The following is a 23,425-nucleotide window of genomic DNA, read 5'->3' as shown; positions in this document are numbered from 1 at the left end:
GTAAACTTAAGAAAACAGCCAGTAAAAATGAATTTACACGGAAGGTTTATAGTCCAGACCCACAGTTTTTTTTTTCTGGGGGGTGCCAATACATTACGAACTAGTCACTGAAAAAAAATGGCCACCACCAAGAGAAATCGTCGCTGTACTAGTGCAACGAGCGTCGCTACTCCGCTGGAGATCTCGCGTAGTGGGGCGGCTCCCGCGCTGCCAGCGGAGGAGTAGGCGCATGACGAGGCACGGGGTTGCGAGCGAGCTCGGAGAAAAATGAGCGCATCCATGCATGAAAAGAGAAGGGCATTTTAGTCATTTAGCTAGTTTTAGTTGGCATTAGTTGAGTTGGCCCATTAGTTGGCCTTTTGTTGGATTTAACTGTGGATTGTTTGAATCCACCGTAGCTAAGTTTAGTCGGTGAATCAAAACCAGGCTTATCCACAGTAGCAGTCTACAACTATCGCATTTCAGCTTGGTATATCATGTTATTAGTATAAAAAAAACCAATAGGCCCCTCGTCAATCAGCGCGCCGCGCGTAAACAACTAACAAAGCGCAACGCGCGTACACTGAACCCAGCCATAATATATATATATATATATATATATATATATATATATATATATATATATATATATATAGTAGCCAACTACAAAATAAGTTATTCTGTAGCCACCTCCATTTACGATAATTTTATATACTAATTTACAATAATATCAATACATATTTACGATAGTTGGGTTACTATAACACATGAAGATATTTACCATAACGTTATAGTAAACCACTTAGTATAGAATTACTATGATCTCGTAAATTAACATAGTAATTATCGTAACTTATATATATATATATATATATATATATATATATATATATATATATATAGAGAGAGAGAGAGAGAGAGAGAGATGTAATTAGGAAAAAAAAATCATAAACACAAATACTCAAATATTTATATTCATTCCACAAAATATACAAACTCTGAAATCCATACTATTAATTAGAATTAAACAATTATTTCCTTTTAATATCCTTTTCAAATCTCCAATTGATGGCTCCGTTATAGGAACACCTGCTAAAAACTAAGAAAAAAAAATAAAAAGGACTTCAGACAACATTTAGCAAACAATTATTCAATGGTTCCTTGTCTCATCAAGTAAAGAATGAATATTTGGCTAGACCAGTTATTTCACAACTAAGTCAAAGAACAGTGTTTAGTGGAGCTAAAGGGATAGCACAAAAAATTGGCAATACCGTAGTGGCGGACCCTGTGGAAAAATCATCGCATTGTGTCCATTTGCATCTTAGGAAACCGTAGAGCTCCAGAAGCTTCTTTGCCATTTTAGCAAGATCTGTTTACCTTGATGATGATTGGAGCTCTCTAGTATACAGTAACGTCTCTTTCTGCATTGTCCACTACAGTTCATGGGGGTGCTTCAGTGTCTGGTCCGACTCTTCACAAAACTACAATATTGTTAGTAAAATAAACTATGTAACAATACAGATATGAAGTGATAAAGCATCAAGGAGAATTGTCATATGTTATTGGTAACTTTTGTTGTTACAAAAGGAACAAACCATGCTACATGCTACAGATAGTTGGAATTTTTCAAGAATTCTGCACAAACTGATGGAAAATAAGCGTTGGCAGAGAATGAAGATTGTGGCATCCAAATTACAAGAGTATCTATTCAATGTCTCAAACATGCTTCACTCAATTGTTTTCCATAATTCCATGTGAGCATTCTAAGAACAAACAGACTTCATTCGACTTTCTTGGGCTCTGCTCAAGGCTTCCAGAGACCAAGACGAAACTTGTGGGCAAGACTCAAAATCAACTCTCTGCATTGCAGGAAAATAATCAAATATGACAAATTGATAATTTAGATCTACAGACTTCTATTCTCAATCTTTACATTTTTAAATGGAACCCTGCTATATGTATGAAGAATTTATCTGCTAATCCGCTACAACAACTATTCATGCAATTCCATTGTTCCCGTCAAAAGAAGAGCCCACACATCTTCCTTTTGTTGACCTGTCCAGCTCCCCAGCCCTTGGACATGCTCCAGTGGCCTCAGTTCAGCAGTGTAGACCTCAGTCTCAACGAGGTGATAGTCCAGCAAACCCAAGCAACAGTAAGGTTGAAGGTTTGATTAGGTCTACCAAGAGCTCGATTCAGGTGAGCAGCCAAGCAGGCGTGTGGAAACTGAGCTTGATCTGGTGGCGCACTGAGAAGCATGTGAATTTCACTTCTGTGCGAAGGAGGGTCTAGCATTCAGAAACTGGAGCAACTAACCTTGCAAAGCGAGGCTACTTTACAGAAAGAAAGAACCATTCTTAATGCTGCTAAGTGCCAGTCCTTTATTTCAAAAAAAAAATATCAATCTTTTCTGAACATGGTGACGTGAGCGGTGAGCCCTGCCTTGGAACCAACAAGCGACCATGGAGGTGATGGGAATAAGAGAGCAAACAGAACATATTGCAGGAGAAGCAAGCGAACAGCAATGCTTGATGCCTCTTTGGTGGGAAAGAACACTACACACAATCATTGAGCCTTATCAATGGTGGCCCTGACTAATTATGAGAGAAAAGATGAGGATGCCTACGTGGTCACATGCTAAGCTTTCTTTGAAGGTATTCCATAACAAAATGCTCGTGCACAAACTTTTCCTTAAGGGGCCGTTTGGATCCTTTCATTTCGGAGGAATTGAAATCTACTTAATAAATTAGGCTATTTGACTTTATTCCACAACTTTCACAGCTTCACAAATAAGCCCATCTCAAATTCATAGGGTGGGAGACGAAAATTGATTCTACAGATCACCATGCTATGTTTCTACTCCCTAACTTATAGCACGTTCTTGAACTCGCTTTCCTATAGTAGAAATGCAACATATAAGTATCTCCCTTGTATGGCTAACAATAATATACAAATATATTCCATATAGAACCATATTAGCTTAATTTATTTGTGTCTAAATTATAATTATTAGAATCAAAGCAACGTATAGGCTACGAACAGTGCCAGCCCACTCACGCGGGCACTGTTCACGTGGACAGTGTCTTCCAGTCTGAAGAGTATTTTTCTCTCACACCAAACCAGCCGGAACAATATTCTTGTCAGCTCATCAATCTTTCAACACCCAATGCATGGTTTGAGAGACCTAGATTCACTACTTGACGCCAAATTTGCTATGAAAACAATCTATCAAAAGGAAACTATTAACTATGCAACTGGTTTGATATTCACAAGAATCAAAGCAACGTATAGGCTACGAAACTATTTGAACAAAGTAATTTACTAGAAGGACCAATTTATTCTACAAACATGTCGATTTGATCTGTTAACATGCCAAGTCACCTCACATTTTAGCCAATGGAACGTCGGAAGCAAAGTTATATGGAGAAAAGTATTTTGCATCTCAATCAGAAAACACCACAGGAAATCTCCCAAATCAACATTTGGCAATGGCTCATAAATTCTATTTAGGGATCGAATTATATAATAGACATCAAAACCTCACCGAGCTACAACAACATTTCCATGGCAAAATGCTCAAACTAGAGGCACATCGGACACTCGTTTCGTCGTTTCTCACCCGAGACAGAGAGGAGAATTTGTGGCTTACACGCTTGCAGGGGATGCGGAGATTCTTGCGGCGCAGCTTGCCGGCCTCGATCAGCCTCTGCATATCGCTACCCACTGCGTCCTCCGGCTTCGCGGCGTGCTTCTCCACCCGCTTCCCCACACCGTTGAGGAACTCCACCACGCCGACCCTGGCTGCGCCCGGCAACGATCCAACTCCAATCACCAAAGAGAAGCACCACGAGATTCAAGGAGGCGGAGAAGGAGCGGGCGTACCTTGGTAGGGCTGGGCGTGGAACGATCTCGCCGGAGCTCCAGCGCCGGAGAGGAGGAGGCGGCGGGCGTGAGATGCGAACGCGAGAGCCATGGGATGGGAGCAGCGAGGATTGAGAGAAACGACGAGTGCAGGTGAAGGCCCGGTGACGGTGAGGAAGAGACGAGAGAACCTTGCGCCGCCGCACCCCAAGAGGACAGGGGTCTATAGAGGAGGCTTTTACACGTAAGACATTACGAAAGTTTGTAATTTAAGTTATAAAAAAAAGGTGACCACACATAGATACCACTGCTCTATACTTCTTTGTCTTACACGTTATTCCGTTCTTGTCCTGTTTGTTTTTCACCGTTTGGTAGCCCTTACAGGTATGGTAGCCCTTACAGGTAGGACCGGCCAGTGAAATTATTCATATTACCCTTAAACGGTGAAGATCGTGTTGACTACGATTCACTGCCACATTAGTTTTTTTGTCTCTCGGTCTCCTCTCCTCTTCTCCCGGGAAGGAATCCCGGCCGCTACCAAGAGCACACCAATCCCCTCTGATTTGCACCACCAGCCGCGCAATCTCGGATCCCAGTCGTCCGTACCTCGCCGCGGCCTTCCTCCGCGCCACGAATGTGGTAGCCTCTGCCTTGCCTATTGTCTTCTTCCAAGGACCTAACCGAATCCAAGGCGGTAGGTGCCAGCTAAAGTCTGAAGGCGACCACCGGGACCGGGCGGCGATGGCGACCGCCGCGAGAGAGAGGCGCCTGCCGCCGACGCTGCCCCTGGCCACACTCATCGACCGCGAGCTCCGCGCAGGGGGCTCCGAGCGCCCGACCCTGTGCTACGACCACGCCGGCTTCGCCAAGCGTGGCGAGGACAACTTCCTCGTCAAGCTCGACTGCCTCCGCGTCCTCAGGGACCCTGCATCGGCATTCTCCGTCTTCGCGGTACATACCGCCCGCCCACCCCTCCCTCTCCGCTGCTGCTCTCTATCTTCCTCTCTCTTTCTCTTGCTGCTGCGCCCTGATTTGACGCCCCTCCGCTGCTTGGATCTGGCGCGCCAAGTGTTCGACGGCCACAACGGCGTGTCGATGGCGGTCTACAACAAGGAGCATCTACTCGAGCACGTCATGAGCGCGCTGCCGCCGGACATCGGCCGCGACGACTGGCTTCAGGCGCTGCCCCGCACGCTCGTCGCTGGCTTTGTCAAGGCGACCCCGGTGGCCTGGCCTCATGCTCCCGGCCCCGGCACCGCCCTGCACCCTCGACGGCGATGGCCGTGGACGACGCGAGGAGGGCGAGGTGGTGGCCGTCGCCGCCGCTGCGGAGGAGCAGGAGCAGGAGCAGGAAGGCGAGCGGGAGCACGAGGACGATTAGCGGGTGGTCGGGGCCGCCGAAGCCACTGCCGCCGGGGTAGAAGTGGTGCGGCGGGGCCTTGGGGTGCGCTTGGGCCTTCTTGTCGTCGGGCTCCGGGTCCTCAACAACCACGGCCTAGAAACGAGGAGCAGTTGGCACCGTGGCCGAGCGCAGCAGCGAGGACGACGTCTGCTTGCCAGCCCCCGGCTCCACCCCCTCCCTGCCGCCGTGGCCGTCCATCCCTCGCCGCCACCGCTCCCCGGCCCCGACGCCTCCGTCCCTCTCCTCAATCTCTAGCGGATCTCCCCTAGAGCAGACGCGCCGCGCAAGCGGGGCAGGCAGGCAGAGGATGGACGGCCACCGCCCAAGGGCAACATAGACAATTTCACTGGCCGGTCCCACCTGTAAGGGCTACCAAACGGCAAAAAACAAACAGAACAAGGATGGAATGCCGTGTAAGGCAAAGAAGTTTAGAGCAGTGGCACCTGTGTGCGGTCACCTTTTTAATGGCTTCTGTGTAATTACAAACTTTCTTAATGGCATACATGTAAAAGCCTCTTTATAGAGGGATAATTATTTAGAACATTTTCAGAGATTATTATTTCAAAACAATAGTAATCCTTTTCAATCCATACATATTATACATATAAAAAGAGATTGGATGAAATTAGTTTGTTCTCTTTTATAATTCTTATATGGATCGAGAGGGATTGAATTAATCTAAACAAGCCTTTAGTCCAAGTTTGTTCTATTTTTTAGACCCAGTTACACCAGACGCTCACATACACGAGCGCACACTCACCCCTATGAGCGTACGCATGCACATCCTACCCGTATGAGCACCTCCGAAGAACTGAGTTGGACCAGCAAATCTCGAGATTGACGAAGTAACCACAATGACTCGTTGTCGACAGCACGTCGCCTACCACTGAAAGAATAGCGCTGTTAAATCCTAGAATAAATCCAGGAAAATGCATTGATATTAATTGTAATTGTCTTGATTAGCGAAATCTTCTCCATCCAAGCATGTTATAGTGCTTGGTGTTATAGCGCTTGGTGTTGTTCTCCTCGTGGGTACCACCATCATAAGAAGGGTGATAGTGGGCTTATGTTGTGTTGTGTAGTGAGAAGGAATGTGAGGGAGAGTGGGAGGGGGAGGGGGTTGGTGCTTGTGTGAGGGGGAGGGATGACATGTGGGCCTAGGGTACATGTGCATGTGACACTTATGTGCATCACGCGCTCTGATGGACTATTTGTCCAAACAGGTCAGACAACAGTTTGTGAGACTAACTTGGGTGGAATCTGGCACGTAGGGCATTTGTGTGTGCAGGCTGACATGTCACCCATGGACAATATCCGTCATGACACCAAGGGCTCTCTAACTAGGGCTTATGACTAGGTTAACTAAATGTGGTCTTGGGTAGCCTCTCATGTTTCTTTTAGATTCCAAAGTGTTCGGATAGTTCTGTCATCATGCATTCCTTTGGGTTCTTTTGTCTTCTGGTGTCGATAATCCCCATTGATGGTTCTAGAGGTGATCCACTATAATCACGTTTGGGCATCTGACTCCCCTAACGTCATGGTTGATGAGGTCTTGCATTAGAGATAAAGTAGACACTTAGACAAGGAAGGGTTGAACATGCATGAAAATAAAGGGTGGTTAGAACATTTAAAAAAGCACGAACTTAGAATTAAGTTAAGAATGTATAGAAGATGACAACAAGCTTTTTGTGGTCCATGGCAAAGGGGAAGCATATACTACATATCAAGATTTTAGTTAGGTCGAAGGTCATTAAGGTGGGGGCCACTGAGGATTACTCAATTTAGAGAAATAAACAGGTATCAATGGTCACTACCCATGCTGCTGCAGTCTGCATGGAGCTTTGATTCCATTGTAGTACCTAAGGAGATACAATCACATCGTTATAGAGCATGCCATCGACAAACGTTTTATTGTGAGGGATGGTACAAGAGGGTTTGGAAAAGGCCGTGATCAGGACATCCAAGGACGGTGGTGTGTTTGTCAAGTTCAAGTCAAAGACTCTGGGCTTGTCAGATTATCTTGGTAAAGACAATGGTTTAGTAATTGTTTTAAAAGTTTGGGTTTTCGGGTCGTTACACTAGGCCCGCTACTCAAAGGGTACAATTTTATAAATTAGTCTGTCATGGTTTATTGTATTGCTTTCAATACTACATGTTAGCATGCATGTTAATTTATGAGAATTGCATACTCTATTTAATTAGTATTGCAATGTGTAGTTATTATCTGTTTCATTATTTATATTCAGATTATAATCATGCAGATGCGTAACTTTCTAACATTTACTGGATCCTTATTCAGATACTTTTTTATATTTAAATGACTCATTTATATAGACAGATAAGAATGGATCTTTTAAGTTTTGTTGACTCTGTTGACTGGGCTCTCACTAATTAAAAGTTCAAAACAACAGGCAGATCTCTTGACTGTTATTCAAAAACTATTCATGTTTTCATATATTCTCTCCGTCCCAAAATAAGTGATGTTTTAGGTTTGTCCTAAGTCAAACTATTTTAAGTTTGTCCAAATTTATACAAAAAAGTACAAATGTTTATGATACCAAAAATATATTATTGGATTTTGTAAGGAAAATGGACCCTAGGCCCATTTACTTTGGATTTTGGTGTTTGATCATCAACACAACCAAATTAGACTAATATGTTTGCTAGTGTTTATTTTATAGTTCAATAGGTGAAAGCTCTAGTTTGGTTTTGGTGAATTGATGAAACCCTAAGTGCTAACCTATACTACGTAAAAAATGATTTTTAGCAACGGTTCGATTTTTTTGTAGGGGCGGCTGGTGATGGAGCCACCCTTATAGTGGCGTGCTCGGGTGCCCAGACACCAGCCGCCCCTACAAATAGAACAGCAGGGGCGGCTGGTGATATGAGCCGCCCCTACAAATGGGGTCTGATTTGTAGGGGCGGCTCAATCACCAGCCGCCCCTGTAGTTGCTATTTGTAGGGGCGGCTGGTGATTGAGCCGCCCCTACAAATACCCCCGTATACATAGCTCCGATTTGTAGGGGCGGCTTAATCACCAGCCGCCCCTACAAATGACCCACATATAAAACAGCTGTAGCATATTCTTCCTCCTTGGGTCACTCACTACAACCCATGAAAGAAAGGTGGGGAGGTCTTGGGCATCTCCCAAAAATTGTTCTACTAAGGGGGGAAGGTTTTAGTCTCAAATTCTTTGGTGGAGAGGTTCTAGAAGGTAAGAAAATGCAATTCCACATTTTTTTTGAAGTTTTAATGGTTAGTTAGTGAGTAATTAGACTTTTGTTTTTCTCTCTCTTCTATGGTGCTTGAGCTACTTATGAAGCAAATTAGACCTAAGTTTTAAATGTACTAGGGTAAATTAGGGAGGGGAACAAGATCATACCCTTATTTGATCCATGTTTCTTGATTTTAGTAAACAATTAGTTAGTTTTATGGATGTTTCATGTGCATGTGGATCTAGATCTAGGGTTTAGTTTTTTTATTAATTTCATTTTTGTAAATTTATTTTTGATGAAATTGGACTAGGGTTTGTATTAAAGATATTGGGTATAGTATAATTGTTGCTAATTGTTGTCTTTGAAATTGTTTATTATAATCAATAAATATGTATTTTAATTATTTATGGATAAATGGGCCATTAATTAATTTTCCTCTACCATGGTGTGTTTGTATGCTTCATGTAATTATATTAGATTTATATTCATATATATCTGAAGTATATACAATTATTCTCAAGTAATTATTACTTTGATTCATTTTTATATATATCTGAATAAGTAGTCCTTTAATGTTTGTTTTGTTGTTGTTGTAAAAGATAGAGTACATGAACTCTTGGATGTATGGTTCGTTAAGGTTCAAGGCAGGTTTCCGTAAAGAGGTGGATAAATTTATTAAAGCCGCAAAGAAGCATGCAACGACATTGAAAGAGAATAAGGATACAATTATTTGCCCCTGTAAAGATTGCAAGAACTGTATGGCTTGGACAGATGTTACTATCATCAGATCACATTTGATTATGCGAGGATTTGTTGAGGACTACATAATGTGGATTCATCATGGTGAAGCGGTTATTGTTAACGACGAGGATGAGGAGGAATATGACGATGAAACCATATAATCCATGTCCCAATATTCAGCAGAGCTTGATGCACGAATGGATTTCGAGTTTGATAATGAACAAGGTGGCGATGCTGGTGGTTGGGATGGTAACGACGAAGGTGGTGCCAATAATGATGGTGGAGCACGTGTCGGGGATGAAGATGATTTGGAGGACATGATTCGAGCCTTTGGACCAGAGATTTTACTAAATAGCCCAAAAGGTCTAAAAAATTTGGAAAGGATGACAAAAGCATCGAAGGAGACTGTGTATGGTGTTGAAAAGGGCTGTTCGACACATTGGACATTGCTACATTTTGTGCTTGAGCTACTCATCCTGAAGGCTAAGTACGGCTGGTCAGACTGTAGTTTCAATGATCTATTGCATCTCCTGGGTGCTGCCACAACCAAACTCAGTTCCCGCCAACACATACCAAGCGAAGAAGGTCATAAGTCCATTGACAATGGGGGTTGAAAAAAATTCATGCATGCCCCAACCATTGTATACTTTTTCATGGCGAAACGTTCAAGTCACTAGATAAATGTCCCCAGTGTGGGGCCAGTCGGTATAAGAACAATGACCTTTACGGTGGGGACGAACCCTCCACGGGGAAAAAGAGAAATAAGAAGGGTACAAAAAATGTGGTACAAGAATTTTAGCCCCCAGAGGACACTCCATTAGGCAACGATGCAAAGCAGAGAAGAATTCTTGCCTTGGTAATGTGGTACCTACCAGTGACCGATCGCTTGAGACGTATCTTCTTAAACTCTAAAGAAGCCACACTCATGACATGGTGGGATGATGAGCGCAAAGTGGATGATGATAAGATTGCACACCCGGCTGATTGTAGTCAGTGGCAAAGGTTTGATGAGAAGTACAAAGAATTCAGCGATGACCCAAGGAATGTACGGTTTGGCTTGAGCACCGATAGAATTAATCCCTTCAATGAGAGGATGAGCGACCACAGCACATGGCCAGTGGTCTTGACCATGTACAACATCCCAACATGGTTGTGTCAGAAGAGAAAGTACCTTCTCCTCACTATTCTTATTTCTAGCCCTAAACAACCAGGCATTGATATAGACGTGTTCCTCGAGCCTTTGATGCAAGAAATGGAGAGGCTATGGAGGCATGGGGAGCAGATGTATGATGCGTTCCAAAAGGAGGACTTCATATGTAGAGCAATAATATTTGTTACTACCAATGATTACCCTGCGCTGTTTGCTTTGTCTAGATAGATCAAAGGGAAGACGGGATGCTTGGTTTGCTTGGATGGTACTACATGGGTGTACCTGGATGCATCCAAGAAGATAGTTTACCTAAGGAACCAACGCTTCTTAAAGACAAGTCACAAGTACCACAGCAAATTGTTCTTTAGATTTTATGACAACGCCCCGGAGATTGAATCCTCTCCGGAGAGACGTCATAACGGAGAACACGTGTATAGAATGGTGAAAAACATACGCGTCGTCTATGGAAAGAAGAATCTGGATGGGACGAACAGAGATAGAAGCACACCTCCTGTCGAAGGCGTACCTTTCAAGAAACAATCGATCTTCTTTCAGTATCTGCCTTATTGGCTAGACTTGGAGGTCCCCCATGCCATTGATGCTATGCACATGCAGAAGAATGTCTTTGAGAGTCTCATTGCTACCTTGATGGACACAGGCAAGTCAAAGGATGGTTTGAAAGCACAGAAAGACATGGTGCAGCTAAACGTGATGGCACAGCTTCACCCAGTACCTAAGGCTAATAGAAAATACACTCTGCCCGCGGTGTGCTTCAACCTAACACTAGACAAGAAGAGAGCTATATGCACTTTCCTGAGGGGGATCAAAGTCCCGACTAGGTTTTCAGCAAATGTGAAGAAGCTAGTGTCAATGAAGGACTTGTCAATAACACAATGCAAGACTCACGATTGCAATGTGATGCTGACATTATTTCTACCTATTGCAATAAGGGCTATAAAGCCAGAGTTCTTGAAAATGGCCATCACCCGCATGTGCTACTTCTTTTTGAAGATCCCATAGAAGACGATTGGCAAGCAAGAGCTGAGTGACCTACATGAATTTGTGATGGAGACACAAAACCAACTGGAGATGTGTTTACCTCCTGCTTTTTTTGATATAATGCCACATCTCATGATTCACATGGTTCATCAAATACAGGTGCTAGGCCCTTGCTGCTTGCATGAAATGTGGTCCTACAAGCGGTTCATGTCGGTTCTAAGTCGATACGTGCATAATCGAGCACACCCAGAGGGCTCCATGATAGAGGGTTACAGTACTGAAGAAGTCATCGAGTGCTGTCAAGAGTACCTAAAAGTATAGAAAGGGATTGGTAAACCCGATTCTCGTCACAAGGGTAGGCTGGTTGGGAAGGGCACCAGTGGTAGAAAAGTGTTCATCGACCATGATTATAAAGAGGTGAGTCGGGCGCATTACAGTGTCTTGCAGAGTACACAACTGATGCAACCATACATTGATGAACACTTGGATATCATTATGGCGAAGAGAAATGGCCGTTCGGATGATTGAGTCATGAAACAACATAAGCAATGACTAACTACATGGTTGAAGGACCAAAACATACCGCCTAGAGAAATGATAGACTCTATTACTATCAGTAGGTTGGCGGAGGGGCCATCGAGACAAGTGACATCTTGGAATGCTTATGACATCAATGGATATACGTACTATACCCATGCAAAGGATAGTAAATATGTGAACCAAAACAATGGCGTTCGAATAGAGGCTCTCAATGGATTAGGGTGAAAGATCCAATACTTTGGCATCATTGAAGAGATATGGGAACTTGACTATGGAAGGGATATAACGGTGGCCCTGTTTCGATACTGTTGGATCAAACAACACCAACTGAACGAGATCAGATTGAGAGTCCTAGACCTCAAGAATCTAGGCTACCAAGATAACCCCTGGGTGCTTGCTTCACATGTCGCACAAGTTTTCTATATGTCTGACCCACAAAGTAACCTCCCCCCAAAGAAGAAGACAAAGCACGTGGTTGTCTCCGGGAAACAACACATTATTGGAGTTGATGGCGTGGATGATGTTGAAGCTTACAATAACTATGATGAGATACCGCTATTCACAGAGTTTCCTAAGAAGATCAGTGTTGTGGAAAAGAACCTCCCCAAAAACATAATGCCATGGGAACAAAAAGGTGTCATGGGGAAAGTCGTTACAGCGGGCTAGCTAGTTGTTGAACGTGGAGTGTTTGTGTGTGTTTGTAAGACTTTATTTATGCATGTGTGAGAGACTATATATTTATGTACGTGTGTAAGACTACATATTTTTGTATATATGTGAGACTACATTTTATGCATGTGTCTGAGACTACCCTTTGCAACATCCAGATGACTCTATTTGAACATCCACTCTATTACTACTAAAACTTTATGAAATCACTTAACACTTTATGAAATAAAGAAATGACCAAAATAAAAGTAGGAGATCTTAATGAGTTATACAACTTTTATATTCATCACCTTTACAGCTGAAATCATTTAGTGTTTGAAAATCAGGTTTGAAGCTGTCATTTTCTAAAATTTAAAATTTGAATTGTTCAAAATTAGTGACAAAGATAGATGACTAGACTAAAATGATAGAGCATGATTTTAGAAAATTTTAGGGAAAAAACCCATCATATTTGGAGTTAGTATGAGGGAGAAAAACTAGTTACAAGTTTCAGCCACTGATTAAAAAGAGAAATTACACTTGTTCATCATTGATCATCATGAACAGCTGTGATTTTTCTTTTTAATCTCTAGGTAAAATTTGTAACTAGTCTTTCTCCCTCATATTAACTCCAAATGTGATAATTTTTTTCTAAAATTTTCTAAAATCTTGGCCTATCAAGTTAGCGTGTTGATTTGGTCATTCTTTTCATTTGACAAAGTTTGAGCACTTCAACTTTTCAAATTTAAAAAAATGACAAGTTCAAACGAGATTTTCAACCATTAAATGATTTCAGCTGAAAAAGTGATGAATACCAAAGTTGTATAACTCATAAAGATCTATAACTTTTATTTTGATCATTTCTTCATCTGATAAAGTGATAGTAAATATTATTCACAAATCAACATGTTTCTTGTATAGTTCATGAAAGTATGAGTCATATGTGAATTTATGAATAATGTTTACTAATACTTTGTCACATGAAGAAGTGACCAAAATAAAAGTTGTAGATAGTGAGGAGTTCAACAACTTTTATGTTCACGACTTTTATTGTTGAAATCATTTAATGTTTCAAAATCTTGTTTAAAGTTGCCATTTAGTGAAATTCAAAATCTCAACTGTTCAAATTTAGTCAAATGAAAATATGATCAAAATAAAAGTTATACATATTGATGAGTTCTACAACTTTGGTATTCATTTACTCTTTCAAAATATTATTTCAAGTTAAAATTATTTAAATTTTAAAATTTGAATCGTTCAAACAAAGTCACATGACAAGATGACCAAAATAAAAGTTGTACATGTTGATGAGTTATGCAACTTTTATGTTTACAACATTTTTATTTTATTTTATTTAATGTCATAAAATTGTAGTCGAAGTTTTAAAATTCAAATTTTTAATTTTTGTTTTTTTGTTTTCTATATTGTTTTGACTAAAATTGTTTATATATATATTTGTTCATATATAGAATAATACAAAATATTATATTTGTGCATATACATAATTTTTTATATTACTTTGTGTTTTTATGATATAAAAAATATAGAATTTATAATTTTAAAAAATAGAAAATATTTGTAGGGGCGGTTGGATCAGGAACCGCCCCTACAAATGCATTTGTAAGGGCGGCTGGATCAGGAACCGCCCCTACAAATGCATTTGTAGGGGCGGCTAGATCAGGAACCGCCTCTACAAATAGTCCCGAGTATAAAAAGGAGGGAGCACGTGAGTCATCTAGTCTTGGCGCTGTCTTCTTCCTCTAACGTCGTCAGGTTGCCCCGCACACCTAGGATTTCCTCCGCCGGTCCCGCGCCCACCCCTGCCCACACCAGCCCTCGGTGCTCGGTGTCCCGCACCTGGCCCCCGGCGCCCGCCCCCGCGCGCCGATGATGTAGGCTCCCGACGCCCCACGCCCGGCCCCCGGCGTCCCGCCCCCACACGCCGATGATGCAGGCTCCTAGCGCCTCGCGCCCGGCCCCCGGCGTCCTGCCCCCGCACGCCGACGACGCAGGCTCCCGGCGCCCGGCGCCCGGCCTCCTCGTCGTCTTCTCCGCCACCGGTAAACACTCTTCCACTTCTCAAGCTCCAGGTACCTATCTATCTATGGATATATATAGACCTTGCACCGTGCCATCTCGTCTGGTGCTTAGACCTACATCTTGGTACTGGATGCCCTAATGTTCTTCTTTAATTGGACGTCTTAATTAATTGATCGATTAATTCTGCAATTAGAAACCTGATTTCTCTATTTCTTGAGATCGGGGATTCTTGATTTCTCTGTTCTAAGCTAGGATTGGGGAAAAACCATTGTCACTAGATTTATCATGTCGCTGCCTAACAGATTCAGATTTTATTAATATTTGACAAGACAATGCAACCAGCTCAAGTGGCCGAGCTTATTATATTGATTGAGAACACTTATGAAATATAAAATAATAACAACCTAAAACGACCATTTGCCCTAAATCATCTCTAATCTTTGGGGACTGAAAATTATTAACATCATTATATCTCTTTTGGTTGCAAGTGGTGTCCACTTGCCACCTCTACTAGTAGCTTATAAACATGTGCACGATACTCTCGATCGTATGAGTTAGGTTTTGTTTGTATCCTATAAGCTAATTGTTAGCTGTTAAAAGTAGCTCTGATGGATCTAAACACCCTAGCTAACCTATAGTCTAACTAATAGCTCAAAATAAATTATTTAGCTAATAAAAAATATTAGCTGATACTAAAGAAATTATTTATAGTCAATGCAAATTATTAACTGGTGTTAATATGTTAGTTAATATTTAGCTAAATACTACTAACTATTACCTAAATGATCCAAATAGAGCTAAGCTAATATGTTAGTTAACAGGCCGTTAATAAAAAAACTATTAGCTGGTTTCCTCCAATAGTTAGTTGTTAGCCCGCTAATTAAAAAACTATTAGCTGGTTTACTATTTAGCTAAGTACGACTAACTATTACCTAGAGGATCCAAATAGAGCTAAGCTAATATGTTAGTTAATAGGCCGCTAATAAAAAAAACTATTAGCTGGTTTCCTCTAATAGTTAGTTGTTAGTTAATAGCCCACTAATAAAAAACTATTAGCTGGTCTCCTCTAACAGTTTGTTGTTTGAATCTAAACAGATCCTTATTATGGAAAGAAAAGGGAAAGAACTTCCCAATGTGGGCAAAATATGTTTGATCTTTAAAATAGCTAACAACTATATATGTATCTCAAGTGAGTAGCTATGACTAGAAGTCTTATGGCTCATGACTAGTATTTTCTTTTAGCTAGCAAAAATTGCATCACGGATACAGGAATTAGCATTCTTCCCTACCAACTCTTAACTTGTTGTTGTCAGAAGCTCTCTCAACTCTACGGATAGGATATAACATTATTATAAGATAAGATGAAAGCACGCACGCGCCAGCCAATGCGTTGCTACAATGGGAATTAATTTTCTGGTTCCAAAATAAGCCATATAAATAGTTCATCTTGTTTTGGCATCTAGTTTGATATTTTATCATAATGTTCATAACCCCATTACCATTATTGACATCTTTATATAAGACATGTGCATTTCCTCTGTTGGTTCACATAACACGAGTGGTGTGGGCCTTGCAAGTTCAAGTGCTACAAACCACCTAGTACTACTTTTGTTATATGCAAAATGGTGTCGCTCATTAGTAGTAGTGGCCACCTAGCACCAGTAGCCTTTGGTGCAATTTTTTGTTTCTATTTTTGTTATATGCAAGTTACCTGCAGCCTGGTTTTAGTTCAGTGTAGCTTGCAGCCGCTGCAACTGTGTAGCAACTTAAATTTGTTGTCAGGTCTGTAGCTAGAGCTGTGAAACGCTGCAGGTAGCGAAAAGGAAACTGCGGAGCTATTCTGCTTCTTCATTGGCCACCTGTTGTTCATATTCCTTTCTTGATTGTGCCCAAGTAACATAAAACAAGGAACTAAGAATGTTACAAAAGACATGGACTACTACTATTACTCCTCCTCCTCCTACCACTACTACTACTACTACTACTCCTACTACTCCTCTTACTACTCCTACTACTCCTCCTCTTACTACTCCTACTACTCCTCTTACTATTCGCTACTCCTAAGTGGCTGCTGCTCTTACTCTACTACTACCACTCTACTGCTACACTTACTCTACTCTACTACTTTCTACTTACTACTACTACTTGCTACTCCTAAGTGGTTGCTGCTCTTACTCTACTACTACCACTCTACTGCTACACTTACTCTACTCTACTACTTTCTACTTACTACTACTACTTGCTACTCCTAAGTGGCTGCTGCTCTTACTCTACTACTACCACTCTACTGCTACACTTACTCCACTCTACTACTTTCTACTTACTTGCTACTACTACTACTTGCTACTCCTAAGTGGCTGCTGCTCTTACTCTACTACTACCACTCCTCTATTTTTTGCTTATATACTGCTGGTGTGTAGTGGCTGCTGCTACTGCTACTACTACTACTACTACTACTACTACTACTACTACTACTACTACTACTACTACTACTACTACTACTACTACTACTACTACTACTACTACTACTACTACTACTACTACTACTACTACTACTACTTCTACTACTACTACTACTACTACTACTACTACTACTACTACTACTACTACTACTACTACTACTACTACTACTACTACTACTACTACTACTACTACTCCTACCACTCCTCCTCCTCCTCCTCCTACTCCTCTTACTACTCCTACCACTCCTACTCCTCCTCCTCTTACTACTCCTCCTCTGACTACTCCTACTACTCCTCTTACTACTTGCTACTCCTAAGTGGCTGCTGCTCTTACTCTACTACTACCACTCTACTGCTACACTTACTCTACTCTACTACTTTCTACTTACTACTACTACTTGCTACTCCTAAGTGGCTACTACTCTTACTCTACTACTACCACTCCTTCTCTATTTTTTTGCTTATATACTACTGGTGTGTAGTGGCTGCTGCTGCTACTACTGCTGCTGCTGCTGCTGCTGCTACTACTACTACTACTACTACTACTACTACTACTACTACTACTACTACTACTACTACTACTACCACTACTCCTCTCCTCCTCCTCCTCCTCCTCCTCCTCCTACCACTCCTCTTACTACTCCTACTACTCCTCCTCTTACTACTCCTACTACTACTCCTCCTCTTACTACTCCTCCTCTTACTACTCCTACTACTCCTCTTACTACTTGCTACTCTAAGTGGCTGCTGCTCTTACTCTACTACTACCACTCTACTCTACACTTACTCTACTCAACTACTTTCTACTTACTACTACTACTTGCTACTTCTAGCTACTAACTATTGGCTGCTGTTGCTTTTTTTTGCCAAATCTCCCAGGACTCGCCCAGGACTTGTTGTCCTGCCTTTTGCCATCAGCTGCTGCACTATGTTTGCTAAGCAGCTGTTGGTTTTTTTGCCAAATCTCCCCTCTCCTCTCCTCTCCTCTCCTTTGTTTTGCCGATGATGACATTGTCCAAGTCCATACATTATGTGGAATATGAGCTGATGATCAAGAACTTGTGAGGAACTTAGCATCATTAGCAGCTACCCCTACATTACCCTCTCCTCTCTTCTCTGTTATGATGCCTTGATGCTCCAAGTTCAAGATCAGATGATGATTAACATGTTTCTGAGGCCTCTGAAAGGTCCTAATGGCTAGAGGGGGGGTGAATAGCCTAATAAAATTTCTACAACAACACTTAACAAAATGGTTAGACAATTATGAGGCGAAGCAAGTGTTGCGCTAGCCTACTCAAAATGCAAGCCACCTACCACAATTCTAGTTTAGATAGTGTCTATTCACACAATAGCTATGCCACTACCCTATGTTAGTGTGCTCTCAAAGGCTAACTAAAGAGCCACACCAACCAAGCAAGCAAGCTCTCACAACTAGCTACACTAAAGAGCTTGTCAACTAGTTTGCGGTAAAGTAAAGAGAGTGATCAAGAAGCATATACTGCCTTGTAGATGAAGGAACCAATCAATCACAAGGATGAATAACAATGAAGACCAATCACCTTGGAATTAATGATGAACACAATGATTTTTACCTAGGTTCACTTGCTTGCCGGCAAGCTAGTCCTCGTTGTGGCGATTCACTCACTTGGAGGTTCACGCGCTAATTGACTTCACACGCCAAACCCTTAATAGGGTGCCGCACAACCAACACAAGATGAGGATCACACAAGCCACGAGCAATGCACTAAAGTACCTTTTGGCTCTCCACCGGGGAAAGGTCAAGAACCCCTCACAATCACCACGATCAGAGCCAGAGACAATCACCACCCTCCGCTCAATGATCCTCGCTGCTCCAAGCTATCTAGGTGGCAGCAACCACCAAGAATAACAAGCAAAATCCGCATCAAAACACGAACACCAAGTGCCTCTAGATGCAATCACTCAAGCAATGCACTTGGATCACTCCCAATCTCACTATGATGATGAATCAATGATGGAGATGAGTGGGAGGACTTTGGCTAGGCTCACAAGGTTGCTATGTCAATGAAAATAGCCCAAGATGTGAGCTATAGCCGGCCATGGGGCTTAAATAGAAGCCCCCACAAAATAGAGCCGTTGTACCCCTTCACTAGGCACACTACGCTCTGACCGGACGCACTGGTCCAACTGACCGGACCCTAGACTCAGCGTCCGGTCCACTGATGGATGCCACGTGTCACTGGCTTCAAACGCTGTTCGTCAGATTTCAACGGCTACGAAGCTGACCGGACGCTCCGGCAAAACTGACCAGACGCTGGAGCCTCAGCGTCCGGTCGAGTACAGTACGGGTCAAAAACCATTTTTCCTCGACCAGACACAGCCCAGCGTTCGGTGGTAAACCCTAGCCACTATACCGCCAAGTCAGCGTGACCAGACGCAGGCAGTCAGCGTCCGGTGCATTTGGATCCAGCGTCCGGTCACTTGACCGACGCTGGCATCTCCTCTGTTTTCTTCACCCTTGCTCAAGTGTGCTAACCACCAAGTGTAACACCTTGTGCACATGTGTTAGCATATTTTCACAAACATTTTCAAGGGTGTTAGCACTCCACTAGATCCTAAATGCATATGCAATGAGTTAGAGCATCTAGTGGCACTTTGATAACCGCATTCTGATACGAGTTTCACCCCTCTTAATAGTATGGCTATCAAACCTAAATGTGATCATACTCTCTAAGTGTCTTGATCACTAAAAACAAGATAGCTCCTATGGTTTATACCTTTGCCTTAAGCTTTTTGTTTTTTCTCTTTCTTCTTTTCAAGTTTAAGCCCTTGATCATCGCCATGGCATCACCATTGTCATGTTATGATCTTCATTGGCTTCTCCACTTGAAGTGTGCTACCTATCTCATGATCACTTGATAAACTAGGTTAGCACTTAGGGTTTCATCAATTCACCAAAATCAAACTAGAGCTTTCAATCTCCCCCTTTTTGGTAATTGATGACAACCCTTATACAAAGATATGAATTGAAATTTAATTGAATCCATGTTGCTTGCCCAAGCATATTTACCATGTGTAAAAGGATATGGACAAGTTTCATGAACCCCAAATGGTGGCAATTGCTCCCCCTACATATGTGCTAAGAGTTTGGATTGAAGCTTGCACATATGCTTGGATAGGAAATATAGGAGTCAATGTCTACCAAATGATGCTAAGGTATAAGAGATGGACCTTTGAAGCGTGATACCAATTGGAGTGCACCATTATACCGTCCTTAGCACCATGGTTAGCTCAATATCACTTGGAAACAAACTTTAGAAAGATACCACTTGTAAAGACTTACTTGGAAATGAAAATTATCTAGTGATTTCATTTCATCATTCAATCTTACAACTAACATTCATCACACAAGCATGGATGTGTAAATTTAATACTTGTGCCATGCAAGCAAACATATGAAATGCACATACAAATGCACCATACAAGTTCATGAGCTTGCTCCCCCTTCTTGTGTGCTCAAAATGTTAATTGATTCCTTTCCTTTGTCATATCTCTCCCCCTATGTCAAGTTCTCCCCCGTTGTTGTCTTTTCACTATCTTAGTACACTAATATCTTCATTTAGCACTCCCCATGTATTAGTATCTTTGATGTACTAGTATCTTTGTTTCTCTCCCCCTTTGTCATCAATGACCAAAAAGGTTCTAAATATAGATAATATTACTTGTAGGGTCGAGATTATCAATGTCAATCAATGGGGTGAGAATCATTTTCCTAAATTTGGTCTTGTACCATGTTGAGTTAAACACTTATAGCTCATTTTCTAGATTAAACACTAGGTTTACAAGCCCATAAACATGTCATATGCTATCACTAGATCAAATCAAGCATAGAAGCAATAGTGATATCATATAAACATCAAAATCATTTGATTTTCCTGAATGAGCCTAATAAAATAGAACCACTTGAAAGATCCTAATTAGATTGAAAATATGACTAGATGCACTAAACATGTCCTTAGCAAGGATGTATGTCATGCCAATCAACTTTTACCTTGGATTGCTCGAAGGAGAGGCATGTCATATGAGTGGGGGTGCATCAACACATATTTGAGAAATCCAATATGCTCAACTCATTCCTTAGCTTGCAAAACCTTTTCTCATCCAATGGCTTGGTGAATATATCGGCAAGTTGATCTTCGGTGCCTACACTCTCAATGCAAATGCCCCCTTTTTGTTGGTGATCTCTTATGAAATGGTGGCGGACATCAATGTGCTTTGTTCTTGCATGTTGAATCGGATTGTTGGTTAGCTTGATTGCACTCTTATTGTCACATAGCAATGGCACTTTCTTGAACTTGATTCCAAAGTCACTCAAAGTGGCCTTCATCCAAAGTATTTGTGCACAACAACTACCAGCGGATATGTATTCGGCTTCGGTGGTTGATAATGCAACACTATTTTGCTTCTTTGATGACCTTGAAACAAGTGATCTTCCCAACAATTGACATGTGCCCGAGGTGCTCTTCCTTTCAACCTTGCATCCCGCATAGTCCGAGTCGGAGTAACCAACTAGCTCAAACTTTGCTCCTTTGGGATACCACAAACCAACATTTGGTGTATGCTTCAAGTACCTCAATATCCTTTTTGTAGCCTTCAAATGACTTTCTCTTGGTGATGCTTGAAATCTTGCATACATGCATACACTAAACATGACATCCAACCTTGAAGCGGTCACATAGAGTAGGCTTCCAATCATAGACCGATACAACTTTTGATCTACCATGTTTCCACTTGCATCACTATCCAAGTTGCCATTAGTGTGCTAATGACTTTGCTATCAATCATGCCAAACTTCTTGATCATATCCTTGATATACTTGCCTTGACTCACAAATGTACCATTCTTTAATTGCTTGATTTGAAGACCAAGGAAGTAACTCAATTCTCCAATCATGGACATTTCAAACTCATTAGCCGTCATCTTTCCAAACTCATCACAAAATTCTTGATTGGTTGATCCAAATATGATGTCATCTACATAGATTTGCAATACAAATAGATCTTTTCCAATCTTCTTGATGAAAAGAGTGGTGTCAACTTTGCCCATTGTGAACCCTTTAGAGAGGAGGAAGTCCCTCAATCTCTCATACCATGCTCTAGGTGCTTGCTTCAAGCCATACAATGCCTTCTTCAACTTGTACACATGGTTGGGCTTCTTATCATCTTCAAAACCGGGAGGTTGCTCAACATATACTTCTTCATTGATATAACCATTGAGAAATGCACTCTTAGCATCCATTTGATAGAGCTTGATGTTGTGGGCACAAGCATAGGCTAGCAAGATTCTAATTGCTTCTAATCTAGCAACCGGGGCATATGTTTCTCTAAAGTCAAGACCTTCAACTTGAGTATAGCCTTGTGCTACCAATCTTGCTTTATTCCTTACTACTATCCCATCTTGATCTTGCTTGTTTCTAAAGACCCATTTGGTTCCAATCACATTGTGTCCCTTTGGTCTTTCTACCAATTCCCATACTTGATTTCTTGTGAAGTTATTCAATTCTTCATGCATAGCATTCACCCAATCAACATCCTTCAATGCTTCATCTATCTTCTTTGGTTCAATGGATGACACAAATGAGAAGTGTTCACAAAATGATGCCAATCTTGATCTTGTTTGTACACCTCTTGAAATATCTCCAATTGTAGTGTCCAATGGATGATCCCTTGCAACATTGGTTGGTTGGAGGATTGGAACTTGATTGCTTGCACTTGCTTGATCATTTGGTTGTGATGATGTACTAGCCACTTGATCTTGTTCATTATCATGAGATCCACTTGAACTAACTTGATTTGTATCATCTTGCACATTTGAGTTGGAGAGCACTTGCACTTGATCATCTTCATCATCAATCACTTGCCTAGGCCTCAATTCACCAATATCCATGTTCTTCATGGCATTTGAAAGTTGAATGCCTCTAACACCTTCCAAGTTCTCATTCTCTTCTTGTGAACCCTTGGTTTCATCAAATTCAACATCATGAACCTCCTCAAGAGTACCACTATCCAAATTCCAAACTCTATATGCTTTGCTTGTAGTGGAATAACCAAGTAGGAATCCTTCATCATATTTCTTGTCAAACTTACCCAATCTTGTGCCTTTCTTCAAGATATAGCATTTGCAACCAAAGACCCGAAAATATGCAATGTTGGGCTTTCTACCATTCAAGAGCTCATATGGTGTCTTCTCTTTCAATCGGTGACAATAGAGGCGGTTGCTACAATAGCAAGCCGTGTTGATAGCTTCGGCCCAAAAAGATTGACTCACATTGTACTCACTAAGCATAGACCTTGCCATACCAATAAGTGTTCTATTCTTCCTCTCAACAAGGCCATTTGATTGTGGAGTG

At 41.6% G+C, this 23,425-nt stretch overlaps 2 protein-coding genes across 6 annotated transcripts in view; one reads left to right on the top strand and one right to left on the bottom strand.

The window, feature by feature from the left end:
- Positions 1–937: 937 nt before the first annotated feature.
- Positions 938–4,062, bottom strand: LOC136452252 (uncharacterized). Of its 5 annotated transcripts, XR_010758794.1 has the most exons (4): positions 3,862–4,062; positions 3,629–3,780; positions 1,251–1,460; positions 938–1,078 (listed from the first exon to the last, which is right to left on the bottom strand). XR_010758794.1 is itself a non-coding variant. In XM_066452870.1 (3 exons), the coding sequence occupies exons 1-3, from the start codon at positions 3,950–3,952 to the stop codon at positions 1,413–1,415; spliced, it is 291 nt and encodes a 96-aa protein (XP_066308967.1). In that variant the 5' UTR covers positions 3,953–4,062; the 3' UTR covers positions 938–1,412. The 5 variants fall into 5 exon arrangements, 4 of the variants coding, with proteins under 4 accessions (XP_066308967.1, XP_066308968.1, XP_066308966.1 ...); XM_066452870.1 differs by having other exon boundaries at positions 938–1,460; XM_066452871.1 differs by having other exon boundaries at positions 938–1,450.
- A 519-nt stretch (positions 4,063–4,581) lies between these two features.
- The window catches only part of LOC136454714 (probable protein phosphatase 2C 33), a 91,473-nt gene continuing 72,629 nt past the window's right edge, over positions 4,582–23,425 (top strand). The window contains exon 1 of the mRNA XM_066455036.1: positions 4,582–5,064. Within this exon, the coding sequence (XP_066311133.1) occupies positions 4,582–5,064 (483 nt within the window). The remainder of the gene's footprint in view (positions 5,065–23,425) is intronic.

The sequence above is a fragment of the Miscanthus floridulus genome, chromosome 5 (genome assembly GCF_019320115.1).
Source record: "Miscanthus floridulus cultivar M001 chromosome 5, ASM1932011v1, whole genome shotgun sequence".
Taxonomy (NCBI): domain Eukaryota; kingdom Viridiplantae; phylum Streptophyta; class Magnoliopsida; order Poales; family Poaceae; genus Miscanthus; species Miscanthus floridulus.
This window is presented reverse-complemented; position numbering and strand designations above follow the sequence as displayed.

Bases quoted from the DNA above. Each gene is read 5' to 3' on its own strand.
- LOC136452252 (XM_066452869.1), bottom strand. From the start codon at position 3,952: ATGGCTCTCGCGTTCGCATCTCACGCCCGCCGCCTCCTCCTCTCCGGC. The intron at 3,781-3,861 runs GTACGCCCGCTC...TGCCGGGCGCAG, and splicing joins CCACGCCCAGCCCTACCAAG to CCAGGGTCGGCGTGGTGGAG. The intron at 1,839-3,628 runs GTAAGCCACAAA...CCTGCAATGCAG, and splicing joins TCCGCATCCCCTGCAAGCGT to AGAGTTGATTTTGAGTCTTG.